A 26,320-nucleotide genomic window follows, 5' to 3' on the forward strand; every position below is an offset into this window, starting at 1 on the left:
TATTTCCACATCATTAAACCTCCCCTCAACCTCCTTTGCTCCAGGGAGAACAACTTCAGCTTGTAACTAAGTTCCCCTGCCCTGAAACCATTTTGATAAATCTTCTCTACGACTTTCCCAACACGTAGTGACCAGAACTGGACACATTGCTCTAGTTGTGGCCTAACCAGAGCTTATAAAGGCTTAACATAATGTTCCTGCTTTTATACTCAATACCTGTCATTTATAAAGCTAAAAATTCCACATGCTTTGCTGATTACTCTCTCAATATACCCTGCCACCTTCAAAGATCTATGTACATCTCAGTCCTTCTGTCCCTACACACTGACCCACTTGAAGGGGAAGTGTTTAGGACGATGGGGAAAGAGCACAAGAGTGATTCTAATTGGATAGCTTTTCTAAGGAACCAGTAAAAGTATAACATCTCATTCTGTTCTACACCATTCTATGATCCTAATCACCCTAATTTACCTTGTAAGGAAAGTATAGCACATCTGTACTCTGAACATAGCTACTCAAACACATGCCACACTGTAAAGCTTATGCCATGAGAAGCACGGCCAACTCTGAATTTATGCTATATGTGAAAGAAGTACTGCTTTTTTGAATGGCTAGAAATGAAGTAATAAAACAAATAATGTTGGGTGAACTTTTTTCTTCTGGCCTGATATGCAAAGCACAGAAACAGTAAAACTTCTATGGACTCAATAAATGCAGACTTGACAAAAGACCACTTTACATGGGATATGGAGAATATACTGGGTTAACAGTTTTTCTCTCCCCCCCAACCCCCTTCATATTCTTAATTACCAAATAATTTTGCTATAAAAGCAAATGCTTCTCTATATGTGCAAATTTTCATGAAGACAATGTAGGCTGAAATGTCATCCACTTAAACATTAGCTAAATGCCACTTTGGTGAAATAATAATAATTCAGCTCATACCTTGGCTACTTCCAGTACCATTTGCAGGGGGTGCAGGGTAAAGACCTTTCCTTGTTGCTTTCTGCCATTTCTTCACAAGGAATTTCAGCCTGATGAAGTGAGTATTAAAAACACTTAAGAAAGCCAGAACAAACCTCACATAAAGTAACATCTTATTGGATGTCAGATGTAGACACACAATGCTCTTTCCATGGTCCTTTAAGTGTTTACTTTCTTACTCATATATTTTTGATGAGTCATTTTTATCTTCATAGCTAGAGAAACTTTCATACTCAAAGTATGGCCAAACACCAATCATAAAAAGTAAACAAACTCCAGGGCAACGAGGGATGACAGCAATTAAGAATTTTTTTTTTTAACCATGGTGGCAAATAAAAATGGTTGCTATATAACTTGCTTCTTCATCTTCTGCACTGGCACTTAGAACAAATTCCTGCAATAGCTTAGGTTATCTGATAAAGAATAACAGTCAACAGCAAATGCATAATTGTCACTTAGGAGTACTTTAATATTGCTGAAGAGAGCCATGTTGCTGAAGTTTTTCATCTTATACTTATCAGAACAAGCACAAGAACGCCAAATTTCAAATGATCACAATAATGATACTAAACGGGATAAAAGTGTTAATTGGTTGACAATTCGACTCTGGTTGAGACATTGCCATGGAGAAAACAAGGAGGCCCTCCTACCACTAACATTTTCATCAGTTTCTATGAGAAACATGTATTGATGGAATGAGACCTGACATTCTCCCCTATGCGTACTTCCAACACGTAGATGGTGGTGGGATTCTCCAGCCTCATCGGATGACCCACAGGAACCCAGATGCCTCACAGAATGGAATGTCAGGTAAAACTAGGGAATCCAAATGGGTGTCAAGACAATCAGAATTCACTGATCAGTGCTGGAGCACCGATTCCTACCCATTTTGGGTGGTAACCTGATAATTATGCAATCCCACTAATAATAAATACAATTAGCAGGTTTGACAGCCATTTCACCAGCCCCCCCACCCCACTAACTACTGTTAGTGACCACAAGGAAGGACATGATGTGCTGAACCCCAAGTGTCCATGGGAGCACCACCAATCTCTCAGAAGAAGAACATTCTCCCCCCCCCACACCATGCAGACATGAAAGTGACCAGGCTCAACCCCCACTCAGCACCCCTCCTCCCACAGACCATCCACTTAGGCCCCCTCACCTCCCCCTCCCCTAAGAACCCCCAGCAATGCCCTCCTAGTCTCCCCTTTCCCCACTAACCCTCCCATTCAGGTAGAGCTTTTTGACAATGCCAATGATGCAATGCCTCCTTGACACTAACCCTGGCCTGGCACTTTGGGCCCTTGGAAAGGGGAGGAATTGGAGGTTCGTCCAGTAGTCATCTGCCTCTCTGATGCTGCCAGGCTCAAAGGCCCTGGCAGTTGGGTGCGTTTGGGCTGGGGGCAAGGGGCTGGCCATGCCACTCTCTGGAATGGAGGTGTAATAGCTGGACTGACCCTTTTAGCCCTGTCAGACTTGAAGATCACCGCTGGCATGGTAATTTTGATTTGATTTTTGTCTGTAATATAAATTGTTGTGATTGTTTGAAATTTGGCATTCTTAAATTTGTCCTGATGATTATTTCTGACAAGAGAGACAATCACATATGGGCAATGCTGTACACGGACTGAAGAAAACTGCATGGATGCAAAGCTGCTTTATACTTAGAATAATCTTTCATTATTGTCAGTTTAATTTAGTGGTACGCATGTACACTTGAGATACGAAGTGTTTTCATGATGCAGTAACAGTCTTCATATAACTGTCTCAAGTTTTGTTTAAACAGATATGTAACCAAAAGATTTAAAGTCGGAAATATTAAATGTGATGGCATTCTTAAGAGTCAGGTTTTAAGGATGGTCCTAAAGGAAGAGATGGAGGTGGAGAAGCAGAGAGATTTAAGAAAGCAATTCCAAAGCCTGGGAACCAGAGGGCACAGTTGGCAAGGGTAATTCAAAAGAAAAAGGAGACGTACATGACGAGGGTGGAAAAGCATAGGATTTGGAGTGGGATGGATCATCTGGTTGTTGAAGGTTAGAGAGACGGGCAGAGATTTTCATTAAGCATGAAACTGAGAAATGTAAATTTGAGACACTGGGAGATCAAGATATTTTGGTGAGAGTTTTGGCTAAGTTGACGTTTCCAGATAGTGTAGATTGAGACAGGCCAAGAGCGCATTAGAATCGTAAATCTGGAGGGTTTCAGCAGCAGGCGTGTTAAGGGAGGGTGGAAAAAAGGTCTCAAGATGCAGATAATATGATACTGGCAGTTATTTCCGAGATGAAGAAGAGGCCAGAGTTGGGAACTCTCTGGTTTATCCTGAGATACTGGTCAGGCAAAAAAACAATCAATAGCAAAGGTATGGAGTAGTGGCAGGGACTGAAGATAATGGCTTTTATCTCTGTTCATCTGGACATAATTGCAACTAATTCAAGACTGGATTTCAGACAAATAGGTCTAATAATTGTGAAGATAAGGGAGGAATGCAAGAACAGTGGTGAAGAGGTAGAGTTTGGTATCATCTGTGTACACGTCTGTAAATTGTGACCAATGGTCAACACATAAATAGCAGGCACAGAGAGGAGGGTGAGAGATGGATCACTGAGGGACTCCAGAGATAACAACACAGTGGGAATAGAAGCCATTGTTGGATATGCTGCACTGATGTTCAAATAGTAGACTGAAGTGAGAGCAGTGCCACTGAGCTGGGCAATGTAGAAGGGTACACTGGAGAAGGATTATGTGGTGTTAGTAACTGTTAAGAGTTGAGGTGGAATACCATACCATGATGATAGTCACAGTACTGTAATTTTCGTTTGGGCTGATTTGGTTACTGGAGCAGAAAACTGACAGCAGAAATTCAAACAAGGACACGCTAAAAATGTGAACATAGTTTGTAAAGGGAAAGACTTTTTGGAGATGAGGCAATAGTTTTCAAGGACTGTGGGATAAATAGTTATTTTATTGAAGAGCGAGGTGACATCAGCAGTTTTGAAATGGGACTGACTTGGAGTGAAAATTATTTATAATATCAGTTAGCATCTGGGCTGAAGTGCGAGTTTGATGATCAGCAGTATAGTGGAAATGGGGGCAAGCGAACATGAGGAAAATGCCATTTGAAAGTAAATGCCTTTGTCAAAATTAAAATAGTTTAATCATCAATTCATAACAACTCACCTGGATATTGCAATAACCACTCTAATTGCAGAGCGGAATTTTGTTAATGGACGCCGGATAGGCATGTGGAGGTCTGTGGGAGAAGGGTACACTCCCATACGTGCTATTAGACACAGAGTTGCCTGCTCACATTCCTGGAATCCCCCTAAAAGTAGTAACAGGTATTTCTTCTGGTACACCAAAGCCTTCCGGAAGCTTTCAGCTCGGAGGTACTTGCCATAAAGCCTCTGCATCTGCATGACAAGGGGCAAATTTTGATTTTGTGCATATTGAACAAAGTACTGGCTAACTGCATCATATAAAGTTTAAATCACAAAGACTAACAAAACTTTAGCTGCGTTGAAATTAGAAAGTATTCCAGAAGAATTTTTCAACAGAGCAGCTCAGGGACCAGATTACTAACTCCGTGCTGTTCTCAGTGAGGACTAATTGAGACAGTAAATGCAGCTAACAACAGAGAGAGAATTGAGATAAGCAGTACATAAGATAATTGTCATTCATGACAGAAAACATGTGGTTATGCCAAATGTATGCTGAGTTTCACTTACTGAGAACAAAGTTTCCCCACAGTATGATTTAATAACCTCGGGACCAGCAACAGGAAGATAGGGACTTTTTAACCAAAAAGAGTTGATAACTCAAATGCCCCTGAACATGTTGGAACTGTAACATGTGAATATATTTCTACATTGATATTATCTTAGGGTATTTCTGAAATTGGAAGTGCTACAGAGGTGTAAAGTCAAATCTCCTGGATGCTCACCTTCAGACTGGAGGGATCAACAAGGTCGTGCCTCAAAGGTCGATTCTCAATCTCAGCCATCACTCTAGCCAATTCCGATTCAGCATCTTTTAAGGAATTCTGTAACTGGTTTCTTTCCTTCATCCAATTTGCTCTTTCAAAATTCAGAACTAAATCGGAGTGGTGAATTGGTTTCTCCTAGAATAGATCATAAATCAACGTCAAAGGCAGATGTGACAAGTGGTCGGGGGAAGGGAGGAGTCCCATGTATTAAATAAACATAATGTGGAGATGCTGGCATTGGACTGGGGTAAGCACAATAAAAAGTCTCACAACACCAGGTTAAAGTCCAACTGGTTTATTTGGCAGCATTGGCTTTCGGAGCGCTGCTCCTTCATCAGGTGAGCGAGGACTTGTGTTCATAAACAGGGCATATAAAGACACAATTTACAAGATAATGGCTGGAATGTGAGTTTTTACAGGTAATCAAATCTTAAAAGGTACAGACAACGTGAGTGGAGAGAGGGCCAAGCCCAGATTAAAGAGGTGTGTACTGTCTCCAGCCAGGACAGTTAGTGAGATTTTGCAAGCTGTGGGGGTAACAGACAGTGTGACATGAGCCCAAGATCCAATTGAGGCCGTCCTCATGCGTGTGGAACTTGGCTATCAGTTTCTGCTCAGCGATTCTGCGTTATCATGTGGCGTTAAGGCTGCCTTGGAGAACACTTACCTGAAGATCAGAGGCTAAATGCCCATGACTGCTGAAGTGTTCCACAACAGGAAGGGAACACTCCTGCCTGGTGATTGTCGAGTGGTGTTCATTCGTTTGTCGTCGTAGCATATCAAACATGTATCAAAGACAGCAATGCTCCAATCAATCTCAAGGGAAGGAGCATCAATATACAGCTCCCGCATGTGTAAAGTAACAATCTTTCACCATGCCTTGCAAAATGTTCAAAGCATAGGAGACTGTTCAGGGTTTCATGTTTGTGCTAACTCTTTCAAATCTCAATCCCTGCTTCTATCCAATTGCCAATTTTCCAACCATATTGCACTGTTTAATTATCACCTTACATTTTGCTAACATGTCTATCACTGAACTGTTTTTGAAAGTCCACATACATAAAACTGACAGCACTAACTTCAAAAACCATTATCTCTCAGGATCCATAAGCCCAGATTTCTTTTTAAATTTCTTTCATGGGATGTGAGCATCACTGGCAAGGTCAGCATTTGATGCCCATCCCTAACTGCCCTTGAACTGAATGAAATATTAAGCCATTTCAGAGGGAAGTTCAGAGTCAACCCACTTTGCAGTGGATCTGGAGTCACAAGTAGAAAAGACCAACTATGGATGGCAAATTTCCTTCCCTAAAAGGACATCAACCAACCAGATTGTTTTCTGCAACAATTGATGATAGTTTCACGATCAGCATTCAGAGACTAGCTTCATATTCCAGCATTTATTAGTTGCGTTTAAATTTCACCAGCATTAGCTTGGATCACTGGAATACGAGCAATTTCATTATCCTCTCCCCCAAGTTAGGGGACGTTTGGAAATAAATGGGTTTATCAAGGGCAGCCATGGAGATAAATTTGTCAAAATAGTTTGACTTAAGAATTAAGGAGTGCCAGGATTTTGTTCCAATGACAATGAATGAATGGCAAATGAGGAATATGAGATAATCTACTAGCACAAATAGAAAATAGTGACTTGGGGATGTTTACTTTGCTTCATTTGAAGACTTACTGTGTTCAAAGTGAACACTTTGCTGGCGATTTGCAATTCTGGTTTGCATTGAGAAATAGGGAAGAAATCAGACATTTTTTCAGGCATCTCATATCCACCCATTTCAACAGTTGTTCAATTCTGCATGTTTTTAACCTCACTTACCTGTGTGCTAGAAAGTAACAGCTGTGAATCATAGTTTGACTCGATCAGGAACTGTAACAGGTCTTTTACATCTTCAGTTTTTATGTGACCTTCCTGCCCCCTGGGAAGAGGAATAGATGAACATTGTTTATGTGATGGCATTTTTGCTGAAAGCGTCATTTCACATTTGATTTGAAAAAGTGAGCGGCATATAGATGTTACTCGAAGTGCTTTGCTATTGTCCTCCACCCTACAGAGCAGATCATCTCTAAAAAGATCTCTGTTTAGTATTGTAAATTATCTATTGTTCAGCACAACCAGAGGAGGAATGATGGAAGGAAAGGGGAATGTTGGGAAGAAAGGGGAATGTTGGGAAGAAAGGGGAAAGTTGGGAAGAAAGGGGAAAGTTGGGAAGAAAGGGGAAAGTTGGGAAGAAAGGGGAAAGTTGGGAAGAAAGGGGAAAGTTGGGAAGAAAGGGGAAAGTTGGGTTAAAAGTAAAGAAAGTGATTGGGAAGGAAAAATAAATTGCATTTAAATGCAGCCAGTGACCCACATAAATTAGCCTCTCTCAGTTACCTATGTGGCAGAGTGGCAGTGTCCCTACCATTGGATCCTAAGCTCCAGTTTCAAGTTTGAGTCCAATGCCAGGATTCGTTGGTCAGAGAAAGAATGTTCAACAAGCTGGTAATCAACTCCAGAATCTTTGTCACTTTCCCCCACCGTGCCCCCGAAAGTAAAAACGTGTGGGTGTGAAGGTATGCTAAAAAAATTGCCTGAAAAGCCAATTTATTTCCCTTTGAACATCGTCACCATTAGTTTTGAGGCAAATTGACTATTATAAGCTCATTTGCATACAGGCATACTGCAAGATCCTAAAAATAGTAATGAGATGAATGACCACCATCTATTCTAATGCCTTTTATGAAGGGATGAATATGGTCCAGCACTGGACAGAAACACCAGTGGAGTGAGAATTATCTGGAATTTTTGACTGAATAGGACCTCAGCATTTGAACTGCTGTTGGGCAGCAACTTTCATTTCTTTAATTCATGCTTGTGCGAAACAGGTAAAGTGGAATTTGATTCATAGAACATAGAAAAACTACAGCACAAACAGGCCCTTCGGCCCACAAGTTGCACCGAACATATCTCTACCTACTAGGTTTACCTATAACCCTCAATCCCGCTAAGTCCCATGTACTCATCCAGGAGTCTCTTAAAAGACCCTACTGAATCTGCCTCCACCACCACTGCTGGCAGCCGATTCTATGCACCCACCACCCTCAGTGAAAAACTTACCCGACATCTCCTCTGTACCTACTCCCCAGCACCCTAAACCTGTGTCCTCTTGTGGCAGCCATTTCAGCCCTGGGAAAAAGCCTCAGAGAATCCACCCGATCAATACCTCTCAACATCTTACACACCTCTATCAGGTCACTTCTCATCCTTCGTCTCTCCAGGGAGAAAAGACCGAGCTCTCTCAACCTATCCTCATAAGGCATGCCACCCAATCCAGGCAGTATCCTTGTAAATCTCCTCTGCACCCTTTCAATGGCTTCCACATCCTTCCTGTAATGAGGCGACCAGAACTGAGCACAGTACTCCAACTGGGATCTGACCAGGGTCTTATACAGCTGCAGCATTATCCTAAACTCAATTCCTCGATTGATGAAGGCCAGTACACCATACGCCTTCTTAACCACATCCTCTACCTGCGAAGCCGATTTCAGAGTCCCATGAACCCGGACCCCAAGATCCTTCTGATCTTCCACACTGTAAAGAATCATACCCTTAGTATTATATTCCTTCATCCCATTTGACCTGCCAAAACGAACCACCACATACTTATACGGGTTGAAGTCCATCTGCCACTTCTCCGCCCAGTCTTGCATCCTATGTCACATTGCAACTTCTGAAATCCCTCCAAACCATCCACAACACCTCCAACCTTCGTGTCATTGGCAAACTTCCAATCCATTCCTCCACTTCCTCATCCAGGTCATTTATAAAAATCACAAACAACAAGAGTCCCCGAACAGATCTCTGGGGCACTCCACTGGTGACCGACCTCCATGCAGAAAAAGACACATCTGCAACCACTCTCTGCCTTCTGTGGGCAAGCCAGTTCTGGATCCACAAAGCAACGTCCCCTTGGATCCCATGCCCCCTCACTTTCTCAATTCCTCAAAGACCTGGTGCTAGAAGATGATAATGCCCACAGTAACTACATTTTCAACTTAGACAGAAGCGGGGTAAAGACAACGCAGAGAACCTGGGTCCTCTGGGAGAGCTGGGAGCTCTGAAGTGGTCTTTTTTCCAACACTACTTCGGGTTTTATAAATTATACAAACATTTGAAATAATGAGAATTCACACAAAACACTGGTTAGACCATAGTTAGCACACAGGATGCAGTACTGAGTACTCAGTTATAAAACACATGCTGCTTTAAGGCGAATCATAAGGACGATACCGCGGATAGGAAACGATAGTTGTGAGATAGGAATGGAGATATTATGACACTTTTCTCATTTGCAATGGAAGTACAAAAAGCATTTAAGAGAGTTTTGTTTAATTGTGAAGTATTTGAATAGAATTAATGACAAAAACTATTTACTCTGCTTAAGGAATTGGTAACAATTTAAAACCATTACTGATAGTGACATGAAACGGAAGAGAAATGTATTTTATGCAGCAAAATATTGGAAAAAGGGGCTCTTTAATGTAGTTTTTTTAAAAGTTTATTTATTAGCATCACAAGTAGGCTTACTGTAACGAAGCCACTGTGAAAATCCCCTAATAGCCACACTCCGGCGCTTGCTCGGGTACACTAAGGAGAATTTAGCATGGCCAACGCATCTAGCCAACACATCTTCAAGGCTATGGAGGGGAAACTGAAGCACCCGGGGAAACCCATGCAGACACTGGCAGAATGTGCAAACTTCACACAGATAGTGACCCCAGGGATCTGACCTGGGTCCCTGGTGCTGTGAAGCAAGAGTGCTAAATACTGTGCCACCGTGCTGCCCTCATGACCATCGCTTCTGTTAATGAGGAAATATGTGAACCAGAGGAAGATACAAGAATGGGGAAAGAAGGACATGGAAATGGGACTAGTTTTGGACTAGTTTTGCAGATCAAACATAATGATTTTCTGGTAAAGAAACATTGCTAATTTAGCTGGACAACTAATTCACTTCACATTTCAGCATTGTAAAATTTAACACAATAGGTTGCTGCTGAGCATAGCAGCAATGGTGCAGTAAGCAAACTGAATTATTTTCCCATTCTAACTTGTATTTATTAAAATAGCACACAACAAATAACCCACACTTATTTGGTACAGAAATTCTTTCAGTTTTGAAGTAGCTAGAATGCACATGATGTTTGGAATGCAGCACAGCCTTGTATCACACGACTAAATGCAGTGAGTGTATTTTTTTTCCCCCCAAGTTCTCCCTCAGTAGTTCATGTTCAGGATTGCCAAATTGGATCCAACCAGGGAAAAGTCATGAATTGGACCAGAAGGAAAAATCCAAACTGCTGTATTTACAAGCAATAAATTTATATAAAAAGCAAAGCTTACTATGGGTTTCCAATGTACCCAAACTGGTTTAGTTCAATGATTCTCACACAGGAACTATCACCTTCATGCATAAACACATACCTGTGTTCAGATCGGCAAAGCAATTCTTTAAGTCGAACAATCAATTGCAGGAATTGTTGCCGAGTGCTCTCTTGGTGTTGTTGAATATTTATTGTATTTCCTTCCATACCACGGGTGGTACCACTCTGGTTGCATTTTGCTAGGATATTTTCAGGTTCTCCTCGCTGTCTCTTGCGGGACAGAAGTTTACGTTCCTGCTCCTCTAGGTCTGCAAGCATCTTTTGAAGTTCTCTTATCCGCTGTTGATCTCGTTGATGCTGCAATTCTAACTCATGCTGTTTAGGAGTTGGGTAAGAGTGAAAGAAGTACAACAGCTTTAACCATGACTCTTAAGCATCATGAGAAACAGGAGACCATTTGGCTCACTGTGACTGTGCTAGCTCTCTGTACAGTAATCCAATCAGTCCTATTCCCCATTCTACTCCCACAACTCTGCAACTTTATTTCCGCAAGTGCCTATTCTATATCCTTTTGAAATCATCTTTGCTTTCATTTCCAACACTGTTCTAGACTGAGTTCCAGACCATTAACTTGCTGCTTAAAAAAGTTTTCCCACACTTCACCCCTTCATCCCTTGCCCAAAGTCTTACAACTGTTTGCAATATCAAGCTGCAGCCTAATCCAAGATTCATATGAACATATGAAATAGAGGAATTAGACCATCTGGCCTCTCAAGCCTGCTCTGACATTCAACAATATCGTGGCTGATATTTTTGTGTGTTGAGTTTTACATTCCCATACCCTAGATAAACTTAATCCCCTTGCCTACCAAGAATCTATCTCCTCTGCCTTAAAAATATTCAGTGACCCTGCTTCCACTGCCTTCTGGGGCAGAATGTTTCAAAGGCAAAACTTCAGTAAAAATCTCTCCTCACCTCTGTCCTATAAGGATGAACCCTAATTTTAAAACAGTGCCTGCCCCCTAGTTCAGGATTCACCCACATGAGGAATCATCCTTTCCATATCTATCTTGTCAAGGTCATTCAGGACCTTATGTAGTTCAAATCCGGTGGAAACAACCCCAGCCTAAACAATCTAGTAAGCCAACCCACTCATCCCAGGTATCAATATGGTAAACCTTCTCTGAAGCGTCTCCAACACATTTACATTCTTCCTTAAAGGAGATCAAAACTATACACTGTGTTCAAGATGTGGTCTCACCAATGCCCTGTATAACTGAAGCTCATACTTTTACATACAATTCCTCTTGTAATAAAGGATAGCATTCCATCAGCCTTCTTGATTACATGCTGTACATACTAACCTTTTGCAACTCGTGTACAAGGTCACCTAGATTCATCTGCACCTTGGAATTCTGCAGTCCTTCTCTATTTAAGTAATACTATGTAATTTTATTCTTCCTGCCAGAGTGAACTACTTATTTTCCCACACTATACCCCTAGTGCCAGATTTCTGTCCACTCATTCAATTTATCTGTATCTGCCTGCAACCTCATGTCTTCTTCACAACATACTTTCCCACCTAACTTTGTCCCGGCTGCAAAGTTAGCTAACATGCTTTTGCTCCCACATCTAAGTCACTGACATAAATTGTAAAACACGGAGGCCCCAGCACAAACCCTTGCAGGGCTCCACAAGTCACATCCTGCCAATCAGACAACAATCTATATATGTATACTCTGTTTTCTGACAGCTTCAAATTCAGGTGAATATCTTAGAGCTCTTAGTTTCCACAATACCCTTAAACTGGCATCTTATCAAATACCTTCTGGAAATCAAAGTACGTCTACAGCATTCTTCATTACAGCATATGTTACTCCTTCAAAGAACTTTAATAAATTAAACATAATTTCCCTTTCGCAAAACTACACTGACTCTCCCTGATTACCTTGAGTTTATCCAAGCGTCCAGCTACAAACTCCTTTATGATCAATTCTAACACCTTCAACACAACAGACTAATTAGCCTATAATTTCCTGTTTAATGTCTCCCTCCCTTCGAGAGCGGTTACATTTTCTACTTTCCAGTCTGATGCAACCTTCCTCAAATCTAGCAAATTTTGGAAAACTGACATTAAATGCACTATTATTTCATTAACCATAAGCAGCTTTATATAGGTTCAGCATAATTTCCCTGCTTTTATACTCAATACAAGGTCAAGATCCCATGTTTTTCAAACCACTCACTCACTTTGTCCTGTCATCTTCAAAGACCTGTGCACATGAACAGCTGGTGCCTATCCTGGAGATTGTTTAGGACTATGCCACTTAAGTCTATATTGCATTTGTGATACCCTTAAGGACAGAAAGGACAGAGAGAGGCATTAACTCTCATTTCCCTGTATTAAATTCCATCTGCCACTAGTCTACCTATTCTACTGGCCTACAATGTCCTGTTGCAGGCAATTCGTATAATCCTGTTTGCCACATGTCCAAGTTTGTTATGATCGGCAAATTTAAATTTATATTTCAATATCCAAATAATTTACATGTATTTAAAAAACACTGCCTAAGTACTGAACCCTGGGGAACATCAAATCCTCTATTCTGAAAGCAACCATTTACCACGATACACGACCAATTTACTATCCAAGCTGACACTAACACTGCTGTTCCATGAGCCTCAATTTTGTTAATCAGCCTTTTTTCAACGGATACTTTGTCAAAGGATTTCTTAAAATCCATAAAGACACCATCCTTTGTTTTCTCTTCAACCTTCTCAGTTAATTCATCAAAAACTTCATTTAGATTAGTCAAACATGATCCACATATATCCTTGTGTTGGATTGGGGTAAGCACAGTAAGAAGTCTCACAACACCAGGCTAAAGTCCAACAGGTTTATTTCGTAGCACAAGCTACAAGCTTTCGGAGTGCGGCTCCTTCATCAGGTGAGTGGGAGTTGTGTTCACAAACAGGGCATATAAAGACACAAACTCAATTTACAAGATAATGGTTGGAATGAGCATCTTTACAGGTAACCAAATCTTAAAGGTACAGACAATGTGAGTGGAGAGAGCATTAAGCACAGGTTAAAAAGATGTGTGTTGTCTCCAGCCAGGACAGTCAGTGAGATTTTGCAAGCCCAGGCAAATCGTGGGGGTTACAGATAGTGTGACATGAACCCAAGATCCCGGTTGAGGCCGTCCTCATGTATGCGGAGCTTGGCTATCAGTCTCTGCTCAGCAATTCTGCGTTGTCGCGTGTCATGAAGGCCGCCTTGGAGAACGCTTACTCGAAGATCAGAGGTCGAGTGCCCATGACCGAAGTGTTCCCCAACAGAAGAGAACACTCCTGCCTGGTGATTGTTGAGCAATGTTCATTCATCTGTTGTCGTAGCGTCTGCATGGTCTCCCCAATGTATCATGCCTTCGGACATCCTTTCCTGCAGCATATCAAATAGAGGGGTTGCATGATTAGGTACCGTGTACCTGGTGGATGGTGTTCTCACATGTGATGATAGCACCTGTGTCAATGATCCAGCACATTATGCAGAGGTTGCTGTGGCAAAGTTATGTAGTGTCATGGTCACTGTTTTCCTGAAGGCTGGGTAAGTTTGCTGCGAGCAATGGTCTGTTAGGCTGTGCGGTTGTTTGAAGGCAAGAAGTGGGGTTGGGGGGATGGCCTTGGCGAGACATTTGTCTTCATCAATGACATGTTGAAGGCTCCAGAGAAGATGTCGTAGCTTCTTCCCTCTGGGGAAGTATTGGACGACGAAGGGTATTCTGTCCACCATGTTTCGAGTTTGTCTTCAGATGAGGTTGGTGCAATTTTTCGGTCTTGCACTTCGGAACTGTTGATCACTGAGTCGAGCACCATATCCTGATCAGGGCATCTTTCAGCGCCTGGAGGTGTCTGTTGTAATCCTCCTCATCTGAGCAGATCATGTGTATATGGAGGGCTTGTCCATAGGGGATGGCTTCTTTAACGCGTTTAGCTTGGAAGCTGGAGAAGTGGGGTATTGTGAGGTTATCCATGGGCTTGCGATACAGTGAAGTGCTGAGGTGACCGTCCCTGATGGAATGCGTGTGTCCAAGAGTGCAACCAATTCCAGAGAGTAGTCCGTGGTGAGTCTGATGGGGGATGGAACTTGTTGATGTCATCATATAGTTGTTTCAGTGATTGTTCACCATGAGTCCAAAGGAAGAAAATGTCATCAATGTATCTAGTGTATAGCATCGGTTGAAGGTCCTGTGCGGTGAAGAGGTCTTGTTCGAACCTGTGCATGAAGGTGTTGGCATATTGAGGTGCGAAGTTGGTCCCCATGGCTGATCCGTGTGTCTGGATGAAGAACTGGTTGTTGAAGGTGAAGATGTTGTAGTCCAGGATGAAGCAGATGAGTTGTAAAATTGCGTCTGGAGATTGGCAGTTGTTGCACAGGTTCGAACTAGACCTCTTCACTGCAGAGGACCTTCAGCCGATTGTCAACTCAACAGTCTGATCCAGATCAAAGGTCTTGACTTTCAGAGCACCCTCTGTGCTCTCATCCCAAGTACTCCCCGCGTTGGAGATCTCTACTGCCTCCCAAAGATACACAAGACCAACACACCCAGCCGTCCCATCGTATCAGGCAACGTGATCCTGTGCGAAAACCTCTCTGGCTACATCAAGGGTATCCTGAAACCCATTGTATAAAGAACCCCCAGCTTTTGTCACAACAGTACCGACTTCCTAAAGAAAATCAGCACACATGGAGCAGTTGAACCAGAAGCACGCCTCGTCACAATGGCTGTCTCAACACTCTACACCAGCATCCCCCATGACGGTGGCGTTGCTGCAACTGCCTCAGTACTCAACGCCAACTGCCAATCTCCAAATGCAATTTTACAACTCAACCGTTTCATCCTGGGCCATAATATCTTCACCTTCAACAACCAGTTCTTCATCCAGACACATGGAACAGCCATGGGGACTAAATTCGCACCTCAATATGCCAGCATCTTCATGCACAGGTTCGAACAAGACCTCTTCACCGCACAGGACCTTCAATCAATGCTATACATTAGATACATCAATGACATTTTCTTCTTTTGGACTCATGGCAAACAATCATTGAAACAACTATACAATGACATCAACAAGTTCCATCCCACCATCAGACTCACTATGGACTACACTCCGGAACTGGTTACATTCTTGGACACACGCATCTCCATCAAGGATGGTCACCTCAGCACTTCACACTACTGCACCCACGGATAATGTCATGATTCTCCACTTCCACCCTAAATACTTTAAAGAAGCCATCCCCTACGGACAAGCCCTCCATATGTACAGGATCGCAACGGACACCGCCAGACCCTGAAAGATGCCCTGAGCAGAACAGGATATGGCACTTGACTTATCGATTGACAGTTCCAATGTGCCACAGCGAAAAACCGCACCAACCTCCTCAGAAGACAAACACAGAACATGGTGGACAGAGTACCCTTTGTCGTCCAGTACTTCCCCAGAGCGGAGGAGCTACGACATCTTCTCTGGAGCCTTCAACATGTCACTGATGAAGACGAGCATCTCACCAAGGCCATCCCCACACCCTCACTTCTTGCCTTCAAACAACCACACAACCTCAAACAGATCATTATCCACAGCAAAATACCCAGTCTTCATGAGAACAGTGACCTTGATACCACACAACCCTGCAACAGAAACCTCTGCAAGACATGCCGGATCATCGACACGGATGCCATCATCTCATGAGAGAATAACTTCCACCAGATACACGGTAAATACTCTTGCAATTCGGCTAACCTTGTCTACCTGATACACTGCAGGAAAGGGTGTCCCGAGGCATGGTACATTGGGGAGACTATGCAGATGCTATGACAACGGATGAATGAATACAACTCGATAATCATCAGGCAGGAGTGTTCTCTTCCTGTTGGGGAACACTTCAGCAGTCATGGGCATTCAGCCTCTGATCTTCGGGTAAGCATTCTCCAAGATGGCCTTCATGACACACAGAAGCGCTGAGCAGAGACTGATAGCAAAGTTCCGCACATATGAGGACGGCCTCAACTGGGATCTTGGGTTCATGTCACACTATCTGTAACCCCCATGATTGCCTGGGTTTGCAAAATCTCACTAACTCTCCTGGTTAGAGACAATACACATCTCTTCAACCTGTGCTTAACCCTCTCCACTTACATTGTCTTTAAGACTTGATTACCTGTAAAGACTCGCATTCTAACCATTATCTTGAAAATTGAGTCTGTGTGTCTTTATATGCCCTGTTTATGAACAAAACTCACCTGATGAAGGAGCAGCGCCCCGAAACCTCGAAAGCTTGTGAGTATTATCAAATAAATCGGTTGGACTAAAACCTGGTGTTGTCAGACTTTTTACTGGATTTTAAACTGGTCAGCTTGTAGCTACTAGGATTGGCCTTACATCATTCTTGAATGAGTGTGTCACATATGCCTCTCTCTAATCTTGAGATGTGTTATTAAGTTAAAAGGTATATAAGTTTAAGCTGCTGTGCAATGAATGTTTAAAAAAACCATTATAATGGAAATCAAAAATATATTCAACAGTTTAACTTTAAATTTTAATATAAATTTAATTAAGCTGATTTGTTGCTTACCAATCTGTCTTTCATCATTTCATGTTCTTGTTCTTGGTCAGCTAACTCTCGTCTCTCCTGTCTCCTCTCTCGATCTCTCTGATCATCCTTATTTCGCTCCTTTTCTTTGGCTGCCAGAATATTAGCTTGAAGTCTCTCTCGCTCAGTCTGCAGGCGAAGGCTATGCTGCCTTTCAGACTCCAGCAGGCGGTTGAGCTCCTGTACCTGAGCCTGGATGGATTCAAGCATAGATCGGAGTTTGGAGCTGACTTCCCGTTCTTTTTGAGTTTCCTGCCGGGACAGTTGGACCTCATCTTCAAAGTTGCGTTTTGTTGTAATAGCTTGTTGTTGTGTTTTCTCAATCAGAGTTGCAAGTTCGATGGTCCTCTTCCGTTCTTCCTCGAGTTGATTCTGCAATTCTTTTATGAAGGCACGCTCCTGAGTAGCAGTTTCGTCATGCCGGGAATTCAGACGTTGATACAGTTGTTCGGACCGAGTACGCTCACGATCCAAGGAATCACTCAACTCTGATAAGCGACTTTTCTCAACTTGCAGTAGATCCTGAGTCTCTGCCAGTTTCTTGCACTCCTGTGACAGCAATGATTCCGCAGTCATTAACTTGGCTTCAATTTCTTTGCGGCTGCTGCTGTTTGTTATCTGCTCTTCCTCTAAGGCAGCAGACAACTGATGATTTTGTGCATGCTTCTCTTCCAGAATCTTCTGCAGCTTCTGAGATGAAGAAAGACAGAATTTCAACACTAATAGAGGAAGTTATGAAGTCCTTCAAACTTTGTTGTACAAAGTTATCCCATCACAACAGATCCCATACACTACCAGTACAGAACTCCAACTTTTCATTCCTTGCCATCTAGTAAAAAGTACACATATCCTTTCATAATGCATTTGTTCAAAGTCCTCAGATTTCCTTTTCTTTTGTACTGTTTTAAGTATTTGCCACCAAAAAATGAGGTGCAATATGTCAAATCAAATGTTTATGCTTATTAAAAACCTATCTGCCATAATGAAAAACTGGCGATGAAGTTTCTTGTAATTTTTGTTCTCAGTGCATAATTGATGATTGACTCCACAAAGCTAGTGTCCAAGGAAATTAGTTTTCGCAATGACATGACTTCATACAAGTTGTTCACTTGTATGATCTCATACAGAGATCACAGACGGAGGTCAGTCAGCACATTGAGCATCTGCTGTCCTTTCAAAGGGTGATCCAATTAATCCCACACACTTGTTCTTTTTCACAGGTCTGCAACTCTCAACTACAAGTATTTTTCCAATTCCCTTGATAAAATTATGGTTGCATCTAATTCCACTAACCTTTCAGCTGTGCATGCCAACTCACAATAATTTAATGGTAAAAAGATTACTGTATATTGATGTCTATGAGTAAATGCTCTTTTTGTGAGTGGAAGGAGCTTCTCCCTCTCTATCAAAACCTTTCACAATTCTGAACATTTTTATTAAATCTCCTTTTAATCTTCCCTGGTCTATGAAGGATAGCTCCAACTTCTCTTGTTCCTCTATGTTGTCCCCCATTACTGGTACCATTCTAGTAACTTTCTTATACATCCTATCCAAGATCTTCACATCCTTCCTAAAGTATGGTGCACAGAATAAAGGTCAATACTCCAGTTGGAAACTGACCCAGTGATTTTTTTTTAATGTTTGTATAACTTCCTTGAATTTTTTAAATGCAAAATCAGGGATCCAACAAACCTTTTTAAACAGCTGTTTAATTTCCTCTGCAATATTCAACAATTTTGGTACGTTATCTATCCCACCCCAGATCTTTATCGGTGCATTTAAGATGCTTGCATCCTCTTCAAAATTCTAATACCCAACTTATATTGTTTTTCCTTTTTCTTCCTTTCAAAATCACTTCATACTTCTCTGCATTAAGTATGATCTGCCATGAGCCTGCCCATTTTACCACTCTATGTCTGCCTGAAGTTTGGTCCCTATTGTTAATACATTTTCAAGTTTAACGTCATCGGCAAATTATGAAATCATGCCCTGAATACCAAATCTAGGCCATTGCAATGAGCAATGTCCTCATACTAAGCCCTTAGAGGACACCAGTAAATACCTGAAAACTAACTGCTGACCACTTTTCTGTTTTCCAATTCCAGTCGCTTTCTATGAGCCAATTTCACATTCTCACTGCCCCTTTTAACCCATGTGTAAGATTTTGCTAAATTCTACAAATTTTGGGGATCTGTAATGCCTATGGATTTTATTCTTTGATGACTTTTTCAGTGGTTCAGGTTAAATTTCTGCGAGTTGGGATTCTTTTGAGGAAGGCAGTTGCTTGTGAGGAACAGACATTTTATTTTTTACAATACAAGTTGCAGTGGCTGCATTCAGCAATTCTGTTTGAATGAATGGCTAAATGTAGTTGGTCCTTAGGCTGACACTTTATCACGTATCGATTTAATTAACTATATTTGTAGGACAGGACATCTGTATTCAGAAGAAACCTTTATTCTCTAATATCATTATACAAAGCATTATTGAAAAAAGGATGTGATTTTGTGACTGCTCTGTAACTAAAGGAACTGTATAATTTGTTTGCAATGGAACTCTGAGGGGCCTAAGGAAATAAGAGATAGAGCTATGTCTCAGTTTATGCCACATGAAGCAGAGGTTGCAAAAGATGGAATACAAGATGACTTGCATCTTAAGCTAATGGAAGAGGCAAATTTGGATTGTTTCCAAATAAAGGAGGTGGAATAATGCGACTAGGGATAAAAGTTGGAAAATCGTAATTCTTGCTGGCACAGTGTCACCGTGGCTTCTGCGGTATGACTCTTTAACATCACTTCAAAAAAAGGAGAGAAAGACATTGCCTGTGCTGCAACGCTCAAGAACTCCTTGGATCTTGACAGATGAGAAACTTGTTGATTTGATTTATTGTGACATACATTGGGATACAGTGAAAAGTACTGTTTCTTGCACACAATACAAGACATACCATTCAAAGTGTACATAGGGAGAAGAAAAGGAGAGGGTACAGAATATAGAGTTACAGTCATGGCTGGGGCGTAGAGGAAAATCAACTTAATGTAAGAGGTCTATTCAAAAGTCTGATGGCACAGAGAAATGGTGCTCTAATCGGTTGATTTGTGACCTCAGGCTTTTGTCCTTTTTCTTAATGAAAATAGGTGGAAGAGAGAATGCCTGTTGTGCATGGGGTTCTTGATTATGCTGACTGCTTTTCCGAGGCAGTGGGAAGTGTAGACAGGGTCAATGGGTGGGAGGCTGGTTCGAGTGATGGATTGAACTACATTCACAACTCTTTATAGTTTCTTACGGTTCTGGTCAGAGCAGGAGCTACACAAATATACATCTGATACAGCTGGAAAGAACACTATCTATGGTGCATCTATAAAAATTGGAGAGTCAAAGTGAACATGCCGAATTTCCTTAGCCTCCTGAGAAGTAGAAATGTTGGTGGGCTTTCTTATTTATACCGTCGGAATGGAGGGACCACGACAGGTTGTCGGTGATCTGAACACCAAGAAACTTGAAGCTCTTGACCATTTCCACTTCATCCCCATTGACAACAACTGCATGTCTTCCACTACACTTCCTGGAGTCAATGACTATCTCCTTCATTTTACTGACATTGAGAGAGAGATTATTGCCGTCGCATCAATTCACCAAATTCTGTATCCCTTTCCTATAGTGGGTCTCATTGTTTGAGATCATTGCGTTCACCGTTTCATGTTAATCATATATTAAATCTTGCTTAATAAGTATTTGAGTCACAAATACTAGTTATTTGTGTCTTGAAAGTTAAGCACAACAGAGGAACTAGTGTTAGAAGTTAAGAAGTCAGATCTTAAAAGAGTTTTTAATTAGAAGGGTTTTATACCTGGAAACCCTGAAACCTTACATATGGCTTCAATTTTACCAACAAATCCAGTAAGTGGAATAAGTTTTAAAAATTCCACATATATGGCATCTAGTGTAATACCCTCATCAACACACTCTGTTAAGTTACCAAATCCGTGCTGCTATCTTATGTTTTTTCAACTGACGAACAATTTTGTCCCAGATTATTGATTGTTAAAGACGTTAGGCTGATTGGCTTGTAGTTCTCTAGTTTATTTCACTTGGCAGTTTTGAACATATGCATAGCATGTTTGAAATCCTCCAGGCCTTGGACATAATTCCTACGGCAGGAATAACACCAGCTATCAACTCTTTTGTTTCAACATACAAAACAGATGCAATACCATGACACGATATATCATACTGTAGTATGTATGTCCCATCGTTTCAAAAGGACAGCGCGCAGCAAGATCCTGACCACAATCTATAAACATATGTCCAGTATGATCCTTACTTGAGCATTATCATCAAGTCACGTTCAATGAGGAGTTTCAGTGTCGAGGGCAGCATCAAGTCTATCTAAGGATGCAGGATTCAAGCTAGTGAAGTTACAACACAGGACAATACGCAAGATAAATAATGCCCTAAGACAAAACTGAGCAATCCTTTCCTTTGGCAGCCTTTGTAGCCTTGCTGGTCAACTCAGTGTTAGACGTCACTTGGAGTAGCTCAATTGCTTCACTCTGGCACAGCAGTCTCCTCTTCAGGTGAACAGGGTGGGCTGAGAAGGTGCAGGATTCAGTGTCTAAGATCCAACTATCTATCTTCAGCTGCTTTATCAATGACCTTTCCTCCATTGTAAGCTCAACATTGGGATGCTTGCTAACAACAGCAATCAGTTCTATTCCCATCTCCTCAGATACAGAGGAAGTCCATGCCCAGATGCACCAAAACCTTGGCAACTTTCAGGTTTGAACTGGTGAATAGTAAGAAACGTTCACATCATAAAATTGCCAGGCAACAGTCACACCTAACCAGAGTATCCAACCATCTTTTCACAACATGCAACAGCATGAGCATTACTGAATTCCCCAGGGAAGGCAATGGTGTACTGGTATTGCCACTGGACTAGTAATTCAGGGACCCAGGGTAACGTCCTGGGAACCTGAGCTCAAATTCCATCCCAGCAGATGTTTAAATTTGAATGCAATAAAAATCTGGAATTAAAAGTCTAATTGACCAGGAAACCATTGTCAATTGTTGTAAAAGCCCATCTGATTCACTAATGCCCTTTCAGGAAGGAAGGAAATCTGCCATTCTTACCTGGTCTGGCCTACATGTGATCCACAGCGATGTGGCTGACTCTTAAATGCCCTCAGAAATGACCCAGCAAGCCACTAAGTTCCTCAAGGCAATTAGAGATGGGCAATAAATTCTGGCCACGGCAGCAACACCCACATCCCATGAACAAAAAAAAATTCAAGTGTTATTGTTGACCAGAAAATTTAACTTAGGCGTGTGGTCTGAACATTGGGTAACCTGATCCTAATGTACCATCGTCATACAAGAGACAGAACTTTAGAGCTTTTTGTTTTATCCCATATATCTGAAAAACTTCCACAATGAATGCATTGTCACCTTTAGCACTAACGACCTTGATGATCTGGTCTGATCCAACTCTACCCTGCTGTTGTACTTCCTACTTACCAGATAAGCCTGATGTTCTTGTTCTTTCTGTTCTTTATAATGGAGTTGTTCTTTCTCCATCAAGCTTTGCAACTGTTGTACATTTTGCCGTTCTTGTTCAAATGCCTTTGCTGCAGTTAACAGCTCATTCTCTTTAGCATTCAATTCTCCCCTAAAACAGAAAACAGTTGACACATGAGAAGGGGAGAGATGTATACTGGCAGAAAATGAGTACAGGGCAACCATGTAGAGGCAGCAATCACAATAGTTCATGAAAATGGACAATAGGAGATAAGGGAGGTCGTAAGTGATAAAATCATGCTCAAAAGTGTCGTGAAAATAAAAATATACACAATGGAAGACAATAAAAATGACATTCAATGGGAGGAACACAGGTAGCATGTGGGGTGAAATCAGACAGTTGAGCAATATGCAGGAATGTGTACAGGCAGTTAAAAAAGCATGCAAGAAGATAAACAAAATAGTGCAGCAAAATCCATACAAAAATTACACTCACAATTTGCTCTGCATATTTGCTCAAAGGCCATAATGTGACATCACTGGCTACATGCAAGCAGCACCCAAGTTTCATGAATCCAAAGTACATTTCCCAAAGTCATAACCACCAGTCAGAAAGCACTGCTTGAATTATCGGTCATTTTGCGACTAGTTTTCTTTGCAACAAAGGGGTTCTTCAGATTTGAGGTCGAGAATATCAACACTTTCTCCTCTCTCCATTCCCCTCATCCCTCTGCCTCCATCAGCTTGGCACAAGTAGAAACTAAATATCCCTCAACCAAAGGAAACTTATTGATGATCTGAGAAACTGAAGTTTTTGTTCCTCTGAGGGCAACAATTCCTCAGGATGAGCCCTATAACTGTTATGATATCTCCACAGATCTCAGGGGATATAAACGAAAACTGACCCAAGACCCTCAGTCAGCCATTTAAGAAGAGCTATTTGTATGATTCCTCCTGATTATTAAATTGACCAGTAATTCACTTTTGGGTTGGTTAGAGCTAACTGCACAACACTACTGACTTCTTCATCAAGTTAATACCAAAATCCTCAGCAGTTCATTGCCTTTCACTCCCTTACTCCTATAGTCAGTCAGTGTCTTGGCCTACAAACCTGAGATTTTGCAGGTTTTGTTGCAGTTCATGTCGCGTTTGTAATGCAGCCTGTAGTTCATCTGTGACCTCAGACAGATCTGACTTCAGGTCAGACAATGACATTTGTTCAGTTTGTAACTGTTGGCGGAGTTTGGCCGATCGTTCTTGCTCTGCTCTTAGGGTGTTTTGTAGATTGTTTGTTATGATCTGTTCTTGCTGAAGTTTGTATTCCAGCAACTCCACTGTAGCAAACAGAAAAACAAACTGTTAAAATATGTTTTCCAACCTGAAGTTTGTGCACAACTTCAAGATTTGCAACAGATAACTTCTTTTTAAATCAACTTTGCACTCACTCTTTCAGCTCTCTCGATAACATGCACGGTACCACATCTGGGTTTCTAGAGATCTCTACCATCCATGTCCACATATCTGGCCTTCTTGTTTCCCTCCATCCAATGCAAGTATCAACTATGGGAAGTGGCGTTGTTTTGACACACAAAAATTCAAATCCAGAGTTCATGGAAACTGTAGCCATGAAACAGTGGCCTAAGTGCATTGAAACTGCAGCAACAAGCCCACTAAACCATAATCAAGAATTTGCTGTTTCAAATTATATAATAGCCCAGTATTTCACTGTTCCAGTACCGGGTGTATCCCTTGAGAAGTCAATTAGCCATACAACATGCACAAAAGTTATTTACTTGAGTGAAGACTATTTTCCAGTGAAAGTGACCAAAATAACTTATGACGAGCAGAATTGAATCATGAGAATACCAAAATATTGAGATATGGTCATTAGTGAGGCTGGCTTTATTGCCCATCTTTAGTTGTCCTGAGAAAGTGGAGATATATCTTTAACCATTTACAACTGAGTGGCTTCCAGGGCAATGTCAGAGGGTACTGAATAACATTGAAATGGGGTTGCAGTCACATGTTGGTCAGGAAAGCATATGTCAAGGAAAACCAAAAGATGTTTTATAATTATATAAAAAGCAAAAGGATAACTAAGTTAAGAGTAGCACTGATCAGATTTGGCCCTTTGAGCCAGCTCCATCATTAATGGCCGAAACTTTTCCTCTTTCATGTCTTTCTTCCCTTCACACCCAAAATCCTATATCCACCTCTGTCTTGAATGTACTCAAGAATTGAGTATCCACAGCACTTTGGGGTCAAGGGTTCCAAAGATTCACAACTCACTGGATAAGCATTTCATTCTAGGAATCAGTTTAATGAACCTTCATTGCACTCCTTCTTAGGCAAGTGCATCCTTCCTTAAGAAACCTAAATTCTACACACTACTCCAGGTGTGGTCTCACCAAGACCCTATATAACTGTGATAAGACTTCATGCATACACCAATCACTTAGTAACCAAGCCTAATATATAATTTCCTTCCAAATTACTTGTACCTGGATGTTTGAGATTTGTGTACAAGGATACCAAAGATCTTCTGAATGCCAACATTTTCCAGTCTCCCTCCTTTTTAAAATACCCTACTTTAGTACTTTTCCTACAAAAGAAAATAACTTCATACTTCCCCAGAAGGATTCAGAGGAGAGCTATGGCTGGATACGGTGAGGGCTGGAAAGAGATCTGGACTAGACAGAGCATGGGTTGGGAAGAGAGCTATGGTTAGAGGGAGTAAGGCTTAGGAGCAGCCTAGGGACTGGCCAAGGTGAGAGTTTGGAGGGGACCCGGGACCCGACACAGCACAAGTTCAGAGGGGCCTAGGGGCTGGACACAATCAGAATTTGGAAGAAATGGGAAGGATCGGGGGTGGAAGGAAGGATTGGGAGGAAGGGCTGAGTGATGCAGCTGGAGTACGAAAACAGAAATCAAAATATGGCGTGACAGGAAAGGGGCAAGTTGATTGGTGACTAAGTACTGCTGAGGTGCTGAGTCTCAAAAACATGAAAATTAAAAATGAAAGAAACTAGAGACATTAGGGAATTCTGATGATCTGGTTTTATGAATACAAAGAATTTGAATTCCCTGGAAATATATGATCAATAAATAGACTAAATTAGGCAATGCCACATGTTCTAAAATGTACTGCTGAGACATTAACTTGTTGAATGACAAATTAGTAGCAGATATAGAGAATATCAACACTTAAACGTCCTGTTTACTTCATCTTGCTATTGGAAACAATGAAAAAGTGAAAATAGGAAGATGCAAAAATTGTTTGCCATCCTATCTCCCAGAGACTCAAGGTAATGAAGACAGAAATGAAACGAATCAACACTTTACCAGATCCTTTGTTATCCATGCTGGGAAGCTACCAAACTCAAATATTCAGAACTCCATATATACTCAAGGATCACTGGCTACTATAAACTGTCAGTCATTGTTTCTCCACACGTCAAGCCCAGCATCTGCCACCTTTAAAATACCTTGCCTCCGAAGTGGTCGCTCCTGCCTCTTAGCCTGCTCCTCTGCACTGGTGAGGGTATCCTGCAGCTGCTGCAGCTTCTCCTGGTGTTGAAGATGTGCAATGCGGAGCTGGGAACGAAGGTCCTGCACCTCTGACAATAAGCTGTTTCTGTCAACTGATAAGAGGTCCTCCAGCACTGATTGCTGTTGCTTCTCCTAAAGACACAAATATACTTCAGTAAATTACCTGATGACATGGAATAGGCAGATTCTCTGTGCACGTAGTGAGATAACATGAGTAGTCCAGAAGTTGGGAAAAATTGTGAAATAAAAGC

At 41.5% G+C, this 26,320-nt stretch overlaps 1 protein-coding gene across 2 annotated transcripts in view; it reads right to left on the bottom strand.

The window, feature by feature from the left end:
* pcnt (pericentrin) overlaps positions 1-26,320 on the bottom strand; it is a 194,824-nt gene that overhangs the window by 10,247 nt on the left and 158,257 nt on the right. For both annotated transcript variants that reach the window (XM_080198511.1, XM_080198510.1), the window contains 9 exons: positions 26,006-26,201; positions 23,632-23,854; positions 22,521-22,671; positions 16,986-17,693; positions 10,446-10,720; positions 6,801-6,900; positions 4,928-5,104; positions 4,165-4,397; positions 946-1,034 (listed from right to left, as the gene is read on the bottom strand). In XM_080198511.1, the coding sequence (XP_080054637.1) occupies positions 946-1,034; positions 4,165-4,397; positions 4,928-5,104; positions 6,801-6,900; positions 10,446-10,720; positions 16,986-17,693; positions 22,521-22,671; positions 23,632-23,854; positions 26,006-26,201 (2,152 nt within the window). The remainder of the gene's footprint in view (positions 1-945; positions 1,035-4,164; positions 4,398-4,927; positions 5,105-6,800; positions 6,901-10,445; positions 10,721-16,985; positions 17,694-22,520; positions 22,672-23,631; positions 23,855-26,005; positions 26,202-26,320) is intronic.

The sequence above is a fragment of the Carcharhinus amblyrhynchos genome, chromosome 11, assembly GCF_965287045.1.
Source record: "Carcharhinus amblyrhynchos chromosome 11, sCarAmb.v2.hapA, whole genome shotgun sequence".
NCBI classification, from domain to species: Eukaryota; Metazoa; Chordata; class Chondrichthyes; order Carcharhiniformes; family Carcharhinidae; genus Carcharhinus; species Carcharhinus amblyrhynchos.